Genomic DNA, 20,745 nt, shown 5'->3' on the forward strand with positions numbered 1-20,745 from the left:
CGATCATTTGTTTTTTGTTGAAATATTATAGATATCATATTGTCACTTTGACAATGACAATATATTACTTGTTATTTTGATTATTTATTTTGTTTGTACAGATATAATGTATTTGAGTAATAAAATAATATTGTTAGAAATGTATGTCAAAGTATGAAATAAACGATGTTCTTAATCATTATCTATTACGGTGGTTGTTTTTATGTTATTCTGTATACTACATTTAAAGTGTTTTCCACTATTCAAACAGCATTCACATAAGTATTCTGAGATAATTGCATTGCAGTGTATACAGTGAACCTTGTAATCCGAAACTGGGGGACCAGAAATGAATGTCGGATTAAATAGTGTCAGAATACTCAGGTTTAACTGCAATGATAATTTGAGATCATTAACATATGTCGGTTAAGGCATGATATTGTAAAACCTAGGTGTCGGAGTAGACTGTAGTTTCCTACCGGTTAAAATGTTAGTGTCCTGGAACAAAATGCTATCTTGATCAATAACTTGTCATGTTGGAGACTATTCATCAATATCTCCAAGCATAACGGACGTGTGGACTACAGGTTTTTTCGTATAAATACGATTTGTCTAATCAAATCCATAATGAAAAGCTATAACGTGTGAAAAACGTGTTATTCATAAAAAAGATGAGGTTGTATGATTGCAAATGCGACACCTGTTCATAATAAAGCAAAAGACACAAACAATTTACCAACTAAAGGTCACCGCATGCCCTTCAATAATTATCAAATCCCGTGATGCAGAGTCAGCTATAAAATGCCTCGAAATGATAAAAATAAAACACCTAAAATGAAAAAAATTACATAATAAATAATGTACAAAACAATGAACAAAAAACAAATATGTAACAACAGCAACCACTGCGTAACAGGCTCCACATTTGGGACAAGCACACACATACAGAAAGGGGTGAGGTTTATCATGTTACTTGGAGCCCAAAGAATAAAATCCACACCTCATACATTTATTAAATTAGCAAACTGGAATAACATTATATCTTGATCTGTAACTGGTTATGATAAAAGCAGACTTGCGATACCTTGTGAATCCTCATATTGTAGTTATATTATTTACGTATGCATTAAATGTTCATAATGCGTCATTGTCTTCTAAGGGTATCGTGAAACTATATTTTCCATTCACTAAACTTCTTGAATTTAATGTCAAATATTCTATTCTAACTGTTTAAAAAAAATAATCGATTTTGCATATGACCTTTAAAGCATTTCATTCGAACAGCATTCATATGACAAAATGAAATCAATAAAGAATACAACCGAGCATCTTAAATATAAAAATTTCAGGAATAGTATTTAGCGAACGCTTTTTCTGTCGTTTACACTTCATTTTATTGCCTACATAAATTAACTCAGGATGCATTGTGTAAAACTATGTAACTTTGTATTCATTGTTCATGCTGTATCATTGATATTAAAGGGTATATTGACCAAATATATATCCATTCCACAACTTTTTGTGTTGTAATCCCAAAAATTGCACATTTTAGCTGCATTGCTCTATTAACATGATTAAGCAATGACTTTTTTTTAAGTATTAATTAGTGTTGTCAAATCGTTCACGTTTGCCTAACCGGTTACTGGGATAATCGGTTGACCGATTAACCGTTTAACCGGTTGTTAAAATTGATGTTTGAAGGCCTTATATGTAGTACCCTACATATATATGTATAAGAAGATGTGGTATACATATCAATGTGAAAACCTTCCATCCAAGTCATACATTTACGCTTTTACAATAAGATTAATTGAAGTTTGTCCATTGGTATTATAAGGCTTGTATGTGAAGATTCCTGGCGATATTTTACTTTTAATAATCGAATACACCGTATCAACTATGGCGTTTGTACTACCTTCAGATTGAAAAAAAAACACTTCTTGATCTCACAGAATATAAGATGTCTGAAACCGATAATTCTTTCATTTTCTCTTGTTGTCTCTTAAAAAATGTGGATTGTTTCAATTTGAAAGGATTAAGCCTGTTGCTCTGACTATAAAGGATACATTTATTACATTTACATTGGTTTACATTGTACAATTTTTGAGGTAGCATTTCGTTTAAAGTATGACAAAGCCTTGCACGATGGAGATTGTAATTTCAGATGTAGGTCTACACAATATAAGAACAAAAATGTAATAATGAAGTAAATCGTAAAATGTAAGTGTATTACTGATTTAACGTTACTGTTAAAAACATGTACACTACCTATGTTTCCTTAAGATCTTGCCCCGAGCGGAGAGACAAGTTCTAATTAACTTTATAGTTTTGGATTAAGCATAGCAATCGATATACTGGACAATTGATCTGTCAAATTACTTAACACGACGACAATTCTAAAAGAAAACATAACTACTTAATGCTTTCAAAACCAATGTATCAAAATTGAAAAAAAGTCCGGTTAACTGGTTAGCGTTTTTGGTATTCGGCATCCGGTCGTTCAAACGGTTAACCGTTGAAAACACTAGTATTAATAGTTTAATTGTCTTATTAAAAATGCAATTTAGAGCTCAACAGCATCAGTTGTTTCTGTTATTTGGTTTCTGTATGAAATCCAATGAGAGAACTATCCACCACATGACCAGACTCAAAATGAAGTGACAAAAGCAATACTTAGACTTCATATAGTCTTTCATAAGTGTCGATAATATAAATTAAAAAAGTCGATTCAAGATAGGTAAACCAGGAGTAAATGTAATATAAATAACATGTACATGTTAAATCAAGATGAAAGTTTACAACCATAAAAAATATAAAATTACAAAGCTAAACAACATAACTAATATAAAAAAAAGGACAAACTATAAAAGTTTGCTCAAATAACTGTGACATTTTAATAGGTTGGTAGTCATCAAGAAACGGCTTAACATATATCATATATTAAATGTACGTGTATATATATGGTCCTTATTAGAGCTTTCTTACAAATTGACGAAAGGTACGTATGCTTGACGAATTATATGTAATACTTGTTTTAGGGATCCTTTATTTTGACATATTTATATAACAGTCGTGGAACTTCGGCCAATAATCGTGCATGCTACGACACTTATTAAATTGGATTTTTCTTGAGATATATTAAGGATTTCGGGACATACGATAGGTTAGAATATGATTATTGATACCACCAGGTCTGAGGAGGTAACACTACAAAGTATTCTAAATATAGAGTTGTCAGACGAAAAAATGTCCCCTAGAAAACTAAAAACCGATCCCTCCCCCACTTTAATATCACAATGTTGCCTTCCTTGATTCATAATTTGCAACGCTCAAAATAATAAAATGAAGAAAATAGGATGATCTTTATACTATGTCATATGCTGGTGCTCATTTCATAACTTTTGAATCATCGCCTTAATGTGATATATATGATACACCGGAGCAATGGAACGGTTATTTTAGCGTATAACTGCGTTAAGTCCTGAACATTCATGAAATATTAGCCACTGGACTATCTTCCAAACATGTGTTCTGTTAAAGCGTCATTATAAAATCCACAATATATACGGTGCAAAACTGTAGATTTATTTCTTGATATACATAATCTTTTTTTTTTTTTTTTTTTTAGATTTATTCAAAATTTCTTTTTAAAATCATTGTATCATCATTTTATAGCAAATCTCAATATTCCACTTTGACAATTTGCTGAAAGTGGACTGTAACAAATAAAAATAAATGTGAATCTTGTCGTTAAATTTAGACTAGCGATCTTCAATAATGTCATTGAAATGTTAATCGTGAAACTCGTGCTTAAAAAATTCCCGCGGAAATGTGTGTATTCGTGGTTTACGTAAATAACGTATAGGACGTAAGTGTATTTGACACTATTTATCTCTGTTTGATTATATTAAAATCGTGTATTATTTGCGATATTATTTTTTTTTTAAAATAAACTTGATTTAGAAAGGAATGATGTTTTACTGGATAAAACAAAGACTCTTTTAACTGTTTTTGTAGAAATGAAATACGTGCTTCTTTTTGGTTCGTTCGTACCTTTCGTCAATTTGTAAGAAAGCTCTATTGAAACGTACATGAACATGTATGTATTACACTCACAGCTAACATGTTCACACAGTTAGTTATAAAGGTTTCATGCTAATTGCTTGCGTGTGTTCAGTTATGTGGTCGGGTTGTTGTTTCTTTGACACATTTCCCATTTCTATTCTCAATGTTATCTTTCTTTCTCAGCTGTTCCTGATTTGCAATTTCTCGATAAAAAATGGAAACATTGTACCTACATGCAATTATAATGAAAGGACTGGAGCTCTCCGTCTAAAGGGAACACTGATAGGGACATCATGATATACCAATCAGATATTTCTATGAAGTTGTGTAGACTAAACTGACAGGGAACTACTAACGTATATATCTGGCACATGCCTTCCTTTCTGCTAAATAGTATTTTTTATGTGCGTTTGTGAAAATTCATTCAATATAAAATGACTCGCATTAAAAAGACATTACGTATTTAAAGCAAATATGTCCGTTTTGTATGAACAGTATTCAAGCCGACTACAAAGTGTACACAAAACTGTCGCAGCATGTATTTCAATTATTTTTATTTTTTTAACTATGGTACCTGTGTAACATGTTCACAAAGCAGACTACAGTGTATACATGTATACAAACAAGTTGTAAGTATATCATCATCGTTGTTAGGACTACAGTGCATGTGAAACATGCTAACTAAGCTGATCAAGTAGTGTTTAAAAATCTGACATACATACATCTAAAACATCGTTATCATGCATGGCTTCCATGCAGGTGTAAATGGATGTTAACTTACATAATAATAACAAATGAATAAGTGTTTACACATCTGTCGTATGAGACGTCAAAGTAAAAGTATCAAGGGTCTCACATATTATTAACAAGTGGCTAGGGTACAGGTGCACACGTTTCCTGATTTTGCGAGTAGACTTATTGCTATTAGAATATAAATGATAGAACAGGCTTAGCCACCAATGCCCCTTTCTCTGTTTAAAAAGTAACCCCTTTGCGTTCTTATCGTAATTTTTAGATAAGGCCTGGGTTTTGCAAAATAACATAAACATTGACGTGGGGAGGTAGGTTGGGTAATTATCAGGTGGTAAGTAGACAAATTCATTCATAAAATCTGAATTTGAAAAATAAAATAGAAATTTCATTTCAATACACAATTGATAGGGGTGTTGCTGGGGGTGCCGGTACCCTAACCTTTTCGTATAATTTAGATTCTACAAATTCATATAACATTTCAAAATTTGCATATGTATAAGTGTGACTTTTTTCCATTTTGGTTTGGTTTCATGAGGTGTGTTGAAAAATTTACTACCAAAGAGACTTTGAGGGAAAATTTGTGGGCAGAAACACAGAAATGAACACCCAAACTTGTGGCTGTAAAAAAATACCGAGCTTTTTGTTTAACTTATCATGTATTTCTGATACTTCTCCTACCTATGCACACAACAAGTAGCAGAACAATGTGACATACTCCAGCAGAACGTCCTATAACCAAGGATTTGTATAGTAGCTATACAAATCCTTGCTATAACCTAGTATACTTGTATTTAGGAAGTCTAAGCTGAGCTGACAATATGCTGAAAAGATATCACGCTGAAGTACGTTCATTATTCATTTTTCATTATTCAAAATTCAATAATGAATAATGAAATAGTTCACTATTCACTATTCAATGTAAAGGGAGGAATAATGAATAATGCAATAGTTTAAGCTTCGTTATTCAAGTTGAAGCGGTGAATAGTGAAATAAAAATAAAAAATATGACTGTGACACTATAGCTATATCCTGTATTTCTACATTCGTCTTTTTGGTGTTATCAAACAAATATTCAAATTAATATCAGATATTTTTTTAAAACACACTTTAAATTTAAATTGAGTTATTTATCTAGTTTTGGAGGATAAACTAGTAGGTTTTTCTAACTATTTCTAACAGAAATTCCTCGGTTTAATGTATGAACGACATAAATGCCAAAACATATAATATATCTACTTTGTATTTTATTTTAGTTTCACTGGACCTTTGCTATAATTCATCCTCTGATAATAGATATTACAAGTCGGTTGTGCAGCAATGACCACTAGAGGGGTTACAGAGGACCTAAATGCCAAAATATGCGTGAAAATTAGGAAATGGTTAATTTTGAATAATGAAATGGACTGCTTCAGCCATATATTATATAGATACATTAGGAATTTTGAATCCTCAATGCTCTTCAACTTTGTACTTGTTTGGCTTTATAAATATTTCGATTTGAGCGTCACTGATGAGTCTTATTTAGACGAAACGCTCGTCTTCTGTACTACATTACAATCCTGGTACTTTTGATATAACCACTTCTGGGTCGATGCCACTGCTGGTGGATGTTTCGTTCCCGAGGGTATCACCAGCCCAGTAGTCAACATTTCGGTGTTGACATGAATATCAATCATGTGGTCATTTTTATAAATTTCCTGTTTAGAAAACTTTGAATTTTTCGAAATACTAAGGATTTCTTTTTTCAGGCATAGATTACCATAGCCATATTTGGCACAACTTTTTGGAGTTTTAGATCCTCAATGCTCTTCAACTTTGTACTTGTTTGGCTTTTATAAATATTTCGATTTGAGCGTCACCGATGAGTCCTATGTAGAACAAACGCACGTCTGGCGTACTGCAATAAACAGTAAGGACAAACTATTTAAATTTACCCTCATCAATTTCACCACCCCCTTTTGATTGCTTACTTGCAGCTTACTGATTGTGTCATATATGTGCATATATGTATGTATCAGAATCTTCGATTTTATATCCAGTAGTTAAAATGCTAAAATATGTACTTGTTTGTGTATCTATAGCAACAATATTTAATCTACGTTTGTTTGTTATAAAATATTGCAAAAAGGAGGGAAAAGATGTCACATATTTTCCTAAATTTTCGACAGAAGTATAATTTTAATCGCTTGGAGAAATACCTTTTTTGAAACTGTTAACATATATCTATCAAGAAATCAAATAAAAATCATATATCTTTCATCTCATTTTTTTGTAAAATTGCGTAAAAAAAGCGGTTGTAAACATTACATGAATTTCTAAACATATGGCCAATTTAGATATGAAAATACGGAAAGATCAACAGGAAAAAGCAAAACATGTAGAAAATACTCTTGATGTTCTGATAAACCATTTTTCAAGACTAATTAAGTACTCAGCAGCTGTCTTAAAATGAAATTTATTGCACCATTACTTTCTTATTTTGTCATTTAAGTCCTCCGTAACCCCTCTAATGGTCATTGCGGGACATATTATTTATAACAATTTATTCCTCTATTTAAAGGCTTTAATGTTTTCGATATTTAAGTCTGTCATAACGCCTCTTATATGCTTTGCGGAACATATTGACTATATCAAGAGCCTGTAATTCAGTGGTTGTCGTTTGTTAATGTGTTACATACTTGTTTTTCGTTCATTTTTTGTCCATAAATAAGGCCGTTAGTTGTCTCGTTTTAAATGTTTTACATTGTCATTTCGGATCCTATTATAGCTGCTTATGCGGTATGCGCTTAAATTATTTCATTATTCATTATTCATCACTTAACGTTAAATAGTGAATAGTGAACTATTTTATTATTCATTATTGAAAACATTTATGTTTTGATATATCATTATTTGAAGGTGTTCAAAAAAGAAATGTTCATCTCTGATTTCCGTACTCAAACCGAACGGTTATTCCCGTACCAACATTAGACAGTAACGATACTATTGGGTGACTATAACAGTCAGGGGCATTACTTAAATACGTCACTTTTTAAATAACCTATATAAGTAATGTTGAAAACGAGGCTATTTTAAAAATTACTTATATAAGTAACTTTTCTAAATATTATTTTTATAGTTGACCAATTATACAAATTTTACTAGTTTTAACAAATTGTTATAGACATCTGGTTATTTTCCCCATGAAATATAAAATATAATCCTTCTGAAACAGTAATTGCTTTTCTGACGCACTTATCTTTGATATCGACGCTTCTTGGTCAAAGATTGGTCTCTTGGGACTATTAAAATATCCTTTTCCTTCAAAATCTTGAAGGTAGAAAGATATAAATAGATACAAAACTTATGAATTAATTAAGACTTGAAGTTATTTATAATTTGTAACCCAAAACAATTACATATGTTCCTAAAATAACTGTTATTACTAGTTATTTCAAAGATGTACAAAATAACTTATTCAAGTAACATTGTTGTCATTATTTTTAAAGTAACCCTTTATGTCTATTCTCCTCTCAAATCTTACAAATTCTTAAATTTGTGATATAAAATGATGTAAAAATTCATAAAAACTACATTTAGTTCCTCCTTTTATTGAAATTTAAAATAACTCTATTGAGTAATTTTATATTTTTTTTTAATAAAAATAACCTATATAAGTAACTAAAAAAAAGTTACTTGTTTAAGTAACGCCCCTAACTGTATAAAGTGCGATACGACATAGAAACGAATGAATTAACAGAAATAAACGAAACAAAATGAAAATTAATCAAAAATATAATAACATTGATGCGAAATATATATATACAATATCCCTTTGAATTTCAAGTCTTAGGCTGGATTGTTCACGATTGAAAATAAACAGCTGCACAAGAGCGTATGATACGCCCTTCGTCTTGTGTGTGAAGTTTTATGCAATAATCATAAATAGTTTCTGAGATACGGTGCGACATGTGATAAAACCCTTTTTTTACAAAAATAAAATTTTGAATCATCACCAAAAACTATACAGATCTTTAGATTAGTATATCTAAGAAGTGTGTAAAGTTGTAAAGTTTAAAGCAATAATCATTATGTTTTGAGATACAGTGCGACATGTCCCCCCTTCCTTTATTGTCAAAAACTTAATTACTCTAAAAAAAAATGTTGAATCATCACCAAACATTATACAGATCATTAGAATAATATAACTAAAAAGTATGTTAAGTTTTAAGCAAAACTCATAAATCGCTTTTGAGATACAGCGCGACATGTGAAAAAAAACACACCCCTTTTTTTGTTATAAAGTCCCGTAACTCAAAAAGTTTAAATCCTATTTTCACCAAAACGTATATGTACAGTTTGTTTGACCATCATAAGAAACAACTATGTTAAGTGTCATGAAAAAGTTACGGTGCGACATGTGGACATGCGAACAGATAGACAGACGGGCGGACAGACAGACGGACGGACGGCGAACATTTGTATACCATAATACGTCCCGTCAAAATTTTAGCGGACGTATAAAAAATGGATTAAAGTGAAGAACAAGTGTTTATCGTCCAGTAACACATATTACATTCATATTGGAACAGAAGTACAGGGGCGGATCCAGTCATTTTAAAAAAGGGGGTGTTGTGTTCCAACCTAAGGTCCCCACTCAAATGCATTGATCGTCCAAAAAAAAGGGGGGTTCCAACCCCCGGAACCCTCTCTATAGATCCGCTACTGGGAATGAAGCTATCGTGGTTTGAATATTAGCATGTTTTATACAAGATATACATGCTGAATATGTGAATAGGTAATAGATTATATCAGAAATATATGATATGATACAAAATTGTTCCCTTGCTTGTTAAATAAAGAGCCTTGTATTTTCTTTTTTGTTCACAGCCGAAAGTCTTGTATGGTTGTTCATAGCTGTGTTTCTAGCCTCAAATTTAACCAAGATTGTTTTTTAATTGATAGATTGGCAAATCACAGAAATATTTGTGTTACAAGCAACGTTTTATGCGTACTTTAGTTTCAAATATATGTATTTAATCCTATTTGTATAACGGAATTACTAATTTTACTTTATTTTCGATGTTTATACTACGAAACAAAGATATTAAACACTATTTTTTTTTTTAATCGATGTAGAGCGGTCCTGGTTTCAAGTTAACTCAGTATTGAGCAGACCAGTCAAAAGTTAACTTGGGAACAGGCCTGGTTTCGATCGAATTTGATTTGTCAAAGCAAAAGTTAACTTATGTTCATTTTGTGGCAGGACGGGTTTCGAAGTAAACTTATGTTAACTTATGACAGGACTGGTTCGAAGTTAACTTATATCAATAACGGACCTGTGTCCAATTTAACTTTTTGGCAGACATAAAAATCAGTCCTAGGACCAAGTCCGCTTATCTAGTTAACTAGATTTTGGTCCTAGGACTGGTCAGAGCAGTCCTAAATCCGGTCACAGGTTTACGTTGACCAGTCCAAATGACTGGTTATCAAATTAACTTGCTGTACAGGTTAGGACTGCACCCATCTGTATTATCTTATGCATTTTCAAAATATAAAAGTAAATAAATAAAGTGTTAATTATAAAAACAGACGATTGAATGTAATTATTGACTTCCCAGTAAAAGCTCGATCCAATATAGTATGAAAAGTCGTAAACAAGGCAATCAATTATACGCAGACTTGACCAAAGGTCTGGTCAGTAGCAGACCTGTTCACAAATACATTTTGGTTTTAATGACGCATTACCTGTTATAAATATTTTTCAAGCGAGATTATATAGAGTGTTGTCTACAAACTTTGATATTTCTAATAATGATGACATCAACATATGATAGATTACTTAGAGTTCTTCTCAACACAATGGTTTAAAATTCTCTCAAATGTTTTATATCACATTTTAAAAACATGATTTATAGGATGCTTATATATTAATATAAGACATTATTTGCGAACAAAATATACTTCATAACATGCAGAGTTCTGGACAAATGTGCCTTGAATTAAATTTCCTTTTACGGGATTTCTATGATACCAAAATATTCTGAATCCTTCATTGTATATGCCTCTAAGGGTTTGTAACTTTTCCACTGACGCTGATGATCCATGGAATTCTACTAACAACTGGCTGGTATTTCTAAGAGCTCCGGTTTTTATAATGTTTGGAAGAGATTTCCATTCTGAGAACTCAATATCCATTTTCACAATGTTAACTCTTCTCTGAAACATAAAAAAAGTTACAGTGACAACGGTAAGCGATTGATCAGTTAATTTATTTTATGGACGGATCGAACGAATACGTCTATTATTGATTTTTTTTATGTAAAACAAACCTTTCAGCGTTAACATACAATAAACACGGACCTCTACGAAGACACCTTTACTCGTGTTCAACTTGGTCGCAATAACACATAAAGAAATATAAATTACTGTTCATGCTTGCTATTTTTACTTTATACTCTCTTATTTCAATTACTGCCAAATAAACATATGTGCAGAATTATGTCATGCTCAGGATATTTGTGCACCACTTACAACGGATTAAATGTTATCGTTTGAAATAAGTACTCTACTTAGCAGTTATGCATTTTAATGTCACTAGATGGTGAAAATAAAAACAATATTAAATCAATAAAGATACCTAAAGCTTTAGTTGGGTTGATTAAGAGCTTTTTTAAAACTATTTTAAATAGCCACTTTTTTTATTTGAATAGTGGAATGTTTTTTGTAATAATAGTTATCAAAAGTACCAGGATTATGATTTAATACGCCAGACGCGCGTTTCGCCTACATAAGACTCATCAGTGACGCTCAGATCAAAACAGTTAAAAAGCCAAACAAATACAAAGTTGAAAAGCATTGAGGACCCAAAATTTCAAAAAGTTGTGCCAAATACATGGCATAAGATGAATATGACTTAAGGATACATATCAATACACTTTTGTTTGTATTGAATAATATTGCAATCGTTTCTCAATTGCAGTTGAACGTATTAAACGTCATTGGATTTTTTTTTATATTTTATAGTTTAAGATTGTTTTTGTTTGTTGTTTTATCAATTAAAAAGAATATTAGAGAAATTATACTAAAATGTTGTTCGTATTGTTTTAACTTATATTTTCTGTTTTATGAAAAAAAATTCTTTGTAACTAGTTTCTTTTTTATAGAATTGAAATATAATAAAACTTCAAATAATTAATCTTTTTTGTGTTGAATATGATTGCAATAATTTCTTTATTTTGAAAGAAATTATGAACCATCATTTGGTTTCAGAAAAGCTGTGGTCACACATTACCAGATAGCAGGAACGGACGCCTAAAGGATGAAAGAAATAAGTTTTCCGTTTACAAATTTGTTATCCGTTGGTGTGCTTACCAAATAAAACGGACGCGTAACGAATGCACAACGGACACACACAAAATATGCAACGTACAAGAACGGAAACGTACCGAACAGACCGGTTGTCGAACGTACATCCAACAGACTAGTACTGAATAAAACGGACATCTAACGGTTAAAACGGATTAACAAGATATGCGGAAAAATTAAAGGCGACAATAATAATAATACACATGATACATGTAAATATTCAAAAAGTTTCCGTGTAACTGGTTTAGGTTTGTTCTTCACAATACCACCAAAAGGGTAGTGCCTACAAAGAGCTGATTGATAGTGAAGACGTGCTCTTACTCTAAGATCAATTATAGATAATAAGTATTCAAGGACTTCAAGAAATCTGACATGCAAGTACCAATAATTGGAATTTCTATCAATTTTCAATCGGCATTTATCCGTTTCAGGTCCGGTCATCATCCGTTTTATCCGTTATGCGTCCGCTAGCAGTCCATCGCCGATTTGTCTACCGTACATCTAACGGATGAAAGACGGACAAAAAATGAATACAAAACGGAAACGGAACGGAAGAGTACCATACAAAACGGAAGACAACCGGATGTACAACGGCCACCTCATCCGCTGAAGGTCTGTTCACAGTTTTGAACATGCTTAAAATTTTCCACCGTACAGAACGGACGTCGACTGATAAAACGGACACTGAACGTACAAGGAACGGACGTCTAACGGATAAGGACGGATACGGACGAAATGAAAACATGTTATCCATCCGACGTCTGTTCCCACTATCTTCTTTTCTCCTTTCTATGACTTTATGATTTTTTTTTCAAATAGTTCCTGCATAAGGCTTATGGTGTCCACACTATTATTTTTTTTCAGAAATGTCTACAAAATGTGCCATGTATTTGGGTAAAAATATGTGTTTACTATCTTACAATTTTGTTAGTTTTTCATGTCAGTAAAATAAAAGGTAACAGTATATACACCATAAGTAAACAGCGTTTCACTTTTCGTAATCCAATAAATTTTAGTCTCACACAATCTAACTAGACCATGGTGTCTGTATTATCCGTTCAAATTTTTCACTATAAACATCTACTTACCGAAGTATGGTTCAAATTATCAATTATATCTTTTAATGTGGAAACTTTCCATTTTCCTAATTTGCCCGTTACACCGCTCAATCCCAGGTTATGGAACCATATCTGTTGTCCTCGTCTAAAATCTAGTTGCCCTGTACTAAAATAAAAAGAGGCATGTACAATTCGGCAATTTTTTCAATATAAATCGACATATCGACATATATTTTTTACACGTGTGTTAAATATTCTTATCTATATCGGAAATGTTCGAAACAATAACTTATAAAATATTTATGTTTGGCAGAAATTGGCAGAAAAAAAACAAAATCATGTCATTAAGGTTCCACTTATCTCGTAGAGTTCCATCCATTAAAACACAGAGTACACATTTCTTACACATTTCTTATAGATATAGAAATGTGAACATTATGCAACGTTATGCTATTGCAGGTTACCAACAATATAAAGGACAAGGTACGATAAGGCCCGTTTTGCCCTCCCCCCTATTTTCTCATTTTTCACATGTTGTTTTGAAAGCTACTATTTACGTTCAAATATTCCATTAGGCTTGAAGTTTGTTTGGATAAATTTCAAAACCATTGATTTCAGAATATGGCTTAGTGGAGGGATGTAAAGGGCATCAAAAACGTCCAAAAAAGGGAAAAATACGATTTTTGGCCGTTGTTTCTTAAAATTTCATTGCGTGCGCCTACGTGGCTCGGAGAAAATTATTGCGATTTAGACAGCAAAAACAGTTCTCATGACATTTTAATAAAACCAATCTTGGGTCACGTTGGCGCAGGCACTTCAAAACTTAACATTCGTTTTACGGAACTCCTGCAAAGTGAATAATAATAACAATTAATATTCGAAAATAACAGAAAGTTTACCCCTTCACCTCAACCAGTTGCTAAAATTAGTGGTTTTGAAGTTCATTCAAACAAACTTCAAATCTCAGGGAATTTTTTAACATAGTAAGTAGGTTTCCAAAACAGATGAAATGCAAAAATAAGGGGGGGGCAAATACAGGCCTTATCGTACCTTTTCCTTTGATGCACTCAACCCGTGTTGGTAAGATATATGGTATAGCTATCATGTGACGCCGCAGTGTTTCAGTGCAAGATCATCCCGATAGCCAGAGGCCGAATGATGATCTTACACTAGCACACCAAATCGAAGTAGGATAACTATTTTTCATCCCAGCTCTTTTATACTTTATGGAACACATTGACGCTTCATAATATATAGTTAAGAATGAAATACAATAATTATAATATACTTGATATGCTATATTACTGTTTGGTTAATACCCTGTACATTCAAATAAGAAAGTCCTTAATCAAATGTAAAAATCTAAAGATCAAATGTATCAAACGAATGGACAACAACTGGTATTGTCCTGACTTCGTACACACAATTTATAATGAACACATTGGTGGATTAAACCTGGTTTATAGCTAAACCTCTCATTTGTATGACAGTCGCATTTAATTCCATTATTTTGATAGTGAAGTGTGAACGGAACAAATAGACGAAAATAATGTCAAAAATAGGGGTTAAGCAGTCAATATTTTGTATCAGTCTTAGTCTTTCAAAAAATGTAACAAAGGAGTACAAAAAGGCATGCATCAAATTTAACTTCTTCATTTTGCTTTTGTATGATACGATTTTACTTTTCTGTGTAACAAACGATCGAAATATACCAGAAGAACAGTCAAGCTCATAAATCGAAAATAAACTGACAACGCCATGGTTAAAAATGAAAAAGACAAACAGACAAACAATAGTACACATGACACAAAACAGAAAACTAAAGATTAAGCAACACGAATCCAACCAAAAACTAGGGGTGCTCTTAGTTGCTCCGAAAGGGTAGGAAGATCCTGTTCAACATGTGACAACCGTCGTGTTGCTCATTTTATATACAAAAAGGTAAATAGTAATATTCAACCATAAAGGAATGAACGATTGTTTTTAAAGTATTGGCGTAGAATCGCTCGTTTAACGTCACACAGGCAGATATAAAATAATGTTGTTCAAAGTATGACGGGATACAGAGTCACGTCAAATGAATGTCACAAAAAGAAAAAAAACCAGACTTAACATTAAAAGTAATATTTAAAGTTAGTCTTTATTCTGCGTAAGTGTTTTTACCGCTAACAAGTTACAGAATACAATAAAGCATAACAACAAACAATTGAAGGTAGGGGTCCTTGGGAGGAATGATCTGACTCGGATTACTCCAGTTGGAACAAAAGTGTTTGGATGTGAATAATTTGAAGGACAAATGTGATTATTAATATGCCTTGTTATTTAACTTTGAAGACCTGTAGGCATTTTGAAAACAAAGAACTGATAACGATGTTTAATTGATATTTCTGTAAATAGCTCCTTGTGTGTATCAACCAAATAAATGTTCCAAAAGACGTTGGACAACTGCAATTATATAATTATTAGATAATGACAAACGGCAAAACAAAATTACTTCTGCCATAGATGGTTGTATGTGCCATTAATTTCTTGATTCTTTTCTGCTGCTTCTCTCGAGTAAACTGAAATTATAGAGTAGATTATTTCAAAAGTATTGTTAAAATATATTTCTTCGATGTAATGTTATTATTAGGTCTTACCTGGGATCAAAAGAGTGGACGTCACATCCGTAGGTTTTTACTATATAATCATCAAAACTGAAGTCCACGTTTATTCTGCAAGATAATATGGTTGGTTTCATAAAACTGGTTTGGCCTTCGTCCAAGTAGACGAATTACTGTATTTCTAGTCTGTAAACAATGAGCTTGGGAGTTCGATTCCCGAATGTTGCAGGTGCACTCGAATCTAATCCTCATTGAAAAGATTTTCGTATACTGATTAAACTTGTGTTTTTTTATGTGTTTGTCATTATATTGCTTCACATCAATATATTAATTACTTCTTTTTAGGGATGTAAACTCGGTGAAGATTTACTTATCGATTACTCGTTTGATTTACAGAGCGATACTCGAGTACTCGCTCGGTCAAATATTTACCAAATGAAAACAATAAGTCGTTGTCCTTTGAACGTAAAACCCTCATTAATATAACCTAGGCCTAGATAACAGTCTAAGGAATTATGTACCATAGTAAATAGCTGATTTACTATATGTGCTAATTATGTAATCTGGCAATGATCTAATCAATTAAATAATTAATATCTATAGAAAAATGATTACTTAAACAACAATATTTGGGAGACCGTTAAAACATTTAATGAACAACAAAAGGGTGCATGATGATAATAACTTACTGATGCCTTAAATAATTTTTTAAGTGCTAAATAGGGTGCAACGATTTTGTTCAGATTTAAAACTATTATTTTGTCAACTTTTTCTAAGATGAGGCGATTTTCTCAACTTTGTTAGGTTACTATAACAGTCCTGCTGATGAAAATATATGCTCTGACGGTACAGAGGCAGGGGAATGACTTATATTAAGCCTTGGAAAAGTGATCTTGTTCATCTATTCAACATCGGTTTAAAGGAATTTAGATGATAGTCAAACACCCAAATTTAAACATTCCAACTGCTGTCTTCAAAAGTAAAAATTTGTTTGGTCATAGAAACAACTGTATCTGTTGCAATTCTGCCGACCAACATTTTGTTTCTTTTCCAGCACAATTGCAAAGGGACGGGACCAAGATTACCATATATTTAGATCTACATTATTCCATGGCTATTTTATAACGGGAAAAAAAGAAGAAAAGACCAGGGCACTGGGTACGCATTCTATAAAAAAAATATTTATCTAGATTAAAGAAAAAATATACATAAGCAGGTACTCAAAATGTTACTCATTCTGGTATTAATTACAAATCACTATTGCTTTCATATATATTTTTCTAAATTCATCTGAAAGATTTTCCAATTTTGTCTTTGTATTTTTTAGCCATGGCGTTGTCAGTTTTTTTTATCTATGAGTTTGACTGCAACTCTGGTATAGTTCGCCTCTCTTTTCCATAACACAGTTCAGATATAATGTATATCATTTGGTTTGCAAATTAGCTGGAAACGTGTCAGCAATTATTGTAAGTCAGATGTAATTGTTAGAAAACACATTTCGACGGAATATTCAATTTCCATGATGTAAAACAAGACGTCCTTGGTACTGCAACGGCTTTGTTGTACACTGCTGTTTTATTGCACTGAGCTGCACATTTTCAAAACTATTATAGCAAATATCAAAAACAAAGAAATTGTTCAGCGTTGTGACATGTCAGTAAGTTTTACTTTAAGTTTACCAGAAAACTCAATTTCACTTCGACTCACCCAAATGAATAAACCAAACATGGGAAAGGAGGCCTATAAGGTTTGTCATGACAAACATTCCACCCACCATCGGTCATATCACCTATCCGTATGACCTCTTTACAATGTGTTTGTAACGATGTTAGATATCTACAAAGTAAGAATAGAGTGGTTGATTGTACTAGGACATTTAACCAAATTACCGATTTATCAATGCAGACTGATATGAGTTAAATTCGAATTTAATGCATTTTTCAAACATTAATGTGGGATCATTGGTTGTTTAGTTTGAGTTGTTGTTTGTTATTGCTTGTTTCCGTTTTTATATATTTTTCTGTTGTTTGTTATCAAAAGAGTCGGAACGATAAAATAGTTTGAGATAACGACATTCAACATGAAAAAAATCAGACTTCAAAACTTCATAAAAAATAATGTGAACGTTAACCAATTATAACTACAGTCTTGAAATTGTTCTAAGTTTGTATATGAAATCAGTTTGAAGTTTACATGAATTAAGAATTGTGAACATATATTGTGAATTGTGATCAGTAGATCTACAAATTAAAACAAAATGGATATGCAAATACTGTAACTAATAAAGTTACGGATCATAATATATCTTTAATGACTATTATATATCTATTTTACTTCAATATCCATAAATAGGTGTAAAATTCAATATGTTTGAAGTTTTCGAACTTTAGCACATGATTATGATAATGTAATAATATATAAATTTTCTAACATCATATATTATAACCAATTTTTTTGGACTCGTAATAACCTTGGCATTCTGAATTTAAAAATAATTATCTAAACCTTGAACAATATTGTATTCATAGTTTAAATATATCAAGGGTTTTATCAACGCAAACATGAGTTCTTTGATGCATTCATATTGTACATGGACGTTTCTCAAATATCAAACAAATAAAACCTCATTGCAAAAAATAGGAATCATTTGACGTTATGCATATTTACACTATCACAATATACCTCGTGTATAACTCCAACCTCTTTGTGTTGCTTAATTGTTTTAACACCGTGTCCTCTGGGATAGTTAAGTGTCCATGATGGCTCTAAAAATGTTGTAAAATGTGAAAAAAACGAAAAACAAATACAAACACACTATCTTCTCGGAAAAAGAGGGCTGCTTGTTCGTAATCACATACATTTGAAAATAACCATAATTAGATTTTTTTTAAAACCCAGTAATTAGATTTGCAATGTAGTCAATAAAACAGTTAGAATGTCTATTTGGAATTTGAACATCTCAACAGAAAGACAAAACATATGAGTAGGGCACCAACAACGCTATGTTTGTAATATCCTATACTGATATAAATGGACGCGGTACCAATACCCAAGGTTAGATATGTAAAATTAAAATTGAGTAAAACTCGCAGCACATAACACATTTATTTGATGTAAATATTGAACACATATTGAACACATCCTTTCATAGTGGTTACACTATGTATCAAAAATCATAGCCACAATGAGAGTGAATGTCTGGTAGATGTAACGATCGCAAACAAAATCTAATCAAAAAGTTGTTGCAGAAAAACTTCAGCAGTTTTATTTTTAACATGAGTTGACAAATAATTGACAAACAAATGGGAGGTCGGCGATAGAAACAATATGGTGGTTGTAGTATGCTATCTTCTAAACAAATGAAACGGAATAGGAATGCATGTTGAATTATACGTTCGACACATCTGTAAAAGTGTTTGAAATTCTAATTAATCCATGTAATCGTAAAGAATAGTAATGCATCATGTACTTTTATGTGTTTTTTAGGTTTCCACATTCTCGTAAAAATGTCTTATAATGTTGTTTGATAATTGTGTATTTTCGTTCTGTTGTGGCTTGTCACTTTTCTTTGTCAATCACGCCACATCTTTTTGTTATGTACACACATCGACTCAGTTTAAAAGTCAGATGTCAGAACAGGTAATACAAGTAAATAAGTAAAAAAAAAAATAACACATTAATTTAAGCAGTTACTAACATGCCAAATCCAGACCTCAAATAAAATGATTGAAAGATTACGTCTTTATCATACAAAAATTAAGCACAACTTTTCCGTTAGTTGTTAAGTATCAAATAATCAAACAGTGTATCAGAAGAACTAAATCCGTGTCATGCCAACAACTAGTTTTTGAAAAAATGTTTTTTTTATTTACGATGCAAAGAATCTATGACATGAGTGAATAAATATTTTCCATCAAAATATTTATCTTTAATGACCTGACAACAGTAGGTTAACTATATCCTTTCTAAATAAATGTATTTTGAATTTTGGTTACCATTTGATATAAATGCCAACACTTTTGTTCTTTGTATATAATATTACCATACATGATTGGTAGTGAAATACCTGAACGTGTAAGATGTCTGCATGTTGATCTATTTTTTGCGAATGGTGACCTTCCTTTTTACCATTGAAAACATTTAGTAAACGTGTTAACTAGTTTGTGAAATTCAAAATCCTGTTGTAATAGTTACATGTATTAGTAATGCTAAGACTTATTTCGTTAAAATCAAATACATATTTACATACACGAGCGAATCGATATATAAGATAGGTCCCCAACTTAAAATTAATATTTAACAAAAGGAAATGAAAAATATTCTCTTTTATGATTACTGTTGGTATTAAATTTCCCGTTAAAGATATATATATTCAGATCCAGGAAAGGGCTGTGTTTAATTATAGTATTACATTTATGTATAATCAGTTCAGCAGGATAAATCGTTTTAGTGTATAAACTAAATTCGTCATTTTTGAGAGCCAACTTATCATTTAAATATCTTAGATGTGTATCATTTTTCTTTCAAATTGTTTTTGGTGATCTACTCACAGAAACAGTTTCGTAAAAACTGGTGGACAGTTAGTCCCCTTTGCAATAACCTGACAATATACGGAATCTCCATAGTGAACACAAATTGAATCTAGTAAAGTGCAGAGGCGTATATAATATCAAAGGAGATACAATTGAAATAGTTATTTTCTTTGTTATTACTAACATATGACCTTAAAGAGTTTATGCACTGATATGTACAGATACTACGCATTCTGACGATTTGTTTGCCCATTGCATAAGACGTGTACACTGCTTTATAATTAGATTGCGAGGCTAGTTGTATTATGTAGTAGAAAATTCAGAACTTTAGGCAGATTCGAAATCACCAATATAAGCATGCGTTTTATCAATTACTTTTGACTCTCCGAAAGTAAGTGATTCAACTGT

The 20,745-nt window shown here is 31.7% G+C and overlaps 1 protein-coding gene across 1 annotated transcript; it reads right to left on the reverse strand.

Annotated features, from left to right (window-relative positions):
* Positions 1-10,719: 10,719 nt before the first annotated feature.
* Positions 10,720-18,283, reverse strand: LOC143068165 (putative methyltransferase-like protein 24). The gene is made up of 5 exons (XM_076242005.1): positions 18,276-18,283; positions 17,513-17,641; positions 15,842-15,916; positions 13,233-13,368; positions 10,720-10,995 (listed from the first exon to the last, which is right to left on the reverse strand). The coding sequence occupies exons 1-5, from the start codon at positions 18,281-18,283 to the stop codon at positions 10,720-10,722; spliced, it is 624 nt and encodes a 207-aa protein (XP_076098120.1).
* Between the last annotated feature and the right edge of the window lie 2,462 nt (positions 18,284-20,745).

Source organism: Mytilus galloprovincialis, chromosome 1, assembly GCF_965363235.1.
Source record: "Mytilus galloprovincialis chromosome 1, xbMytGall1.hap1.1, whole genome shotgun sequence".
NCBI classification, from domain to species: domain Eukaryota; kingdom Metazoa; phylum Mollusca; class Bivalvia; order Mytilida; family Mytilidae; genus Mytilus; species Mytilus galloprovincialis.

Excerpts from the sequence above, each read along its gene's own strand:
- LOC143068165 (XM_076242005.1), bottom strand. Across the intron at positions 15,917-17,512 it reads TGTTTGGTTTATTCATTTGG|AATAAACGTGGACTTCAGTT; the intron begins GTGAGTCGAAGT and ends ATTATCTTGCAG. Across the intron at positions 10,996-13,232 it reads ATAATTTGAACCATACTTCG|AGAAGAGTTAACATTGTGAA; the intron begins GTAAGTAGATGT and ends TTTATGTTTCAG.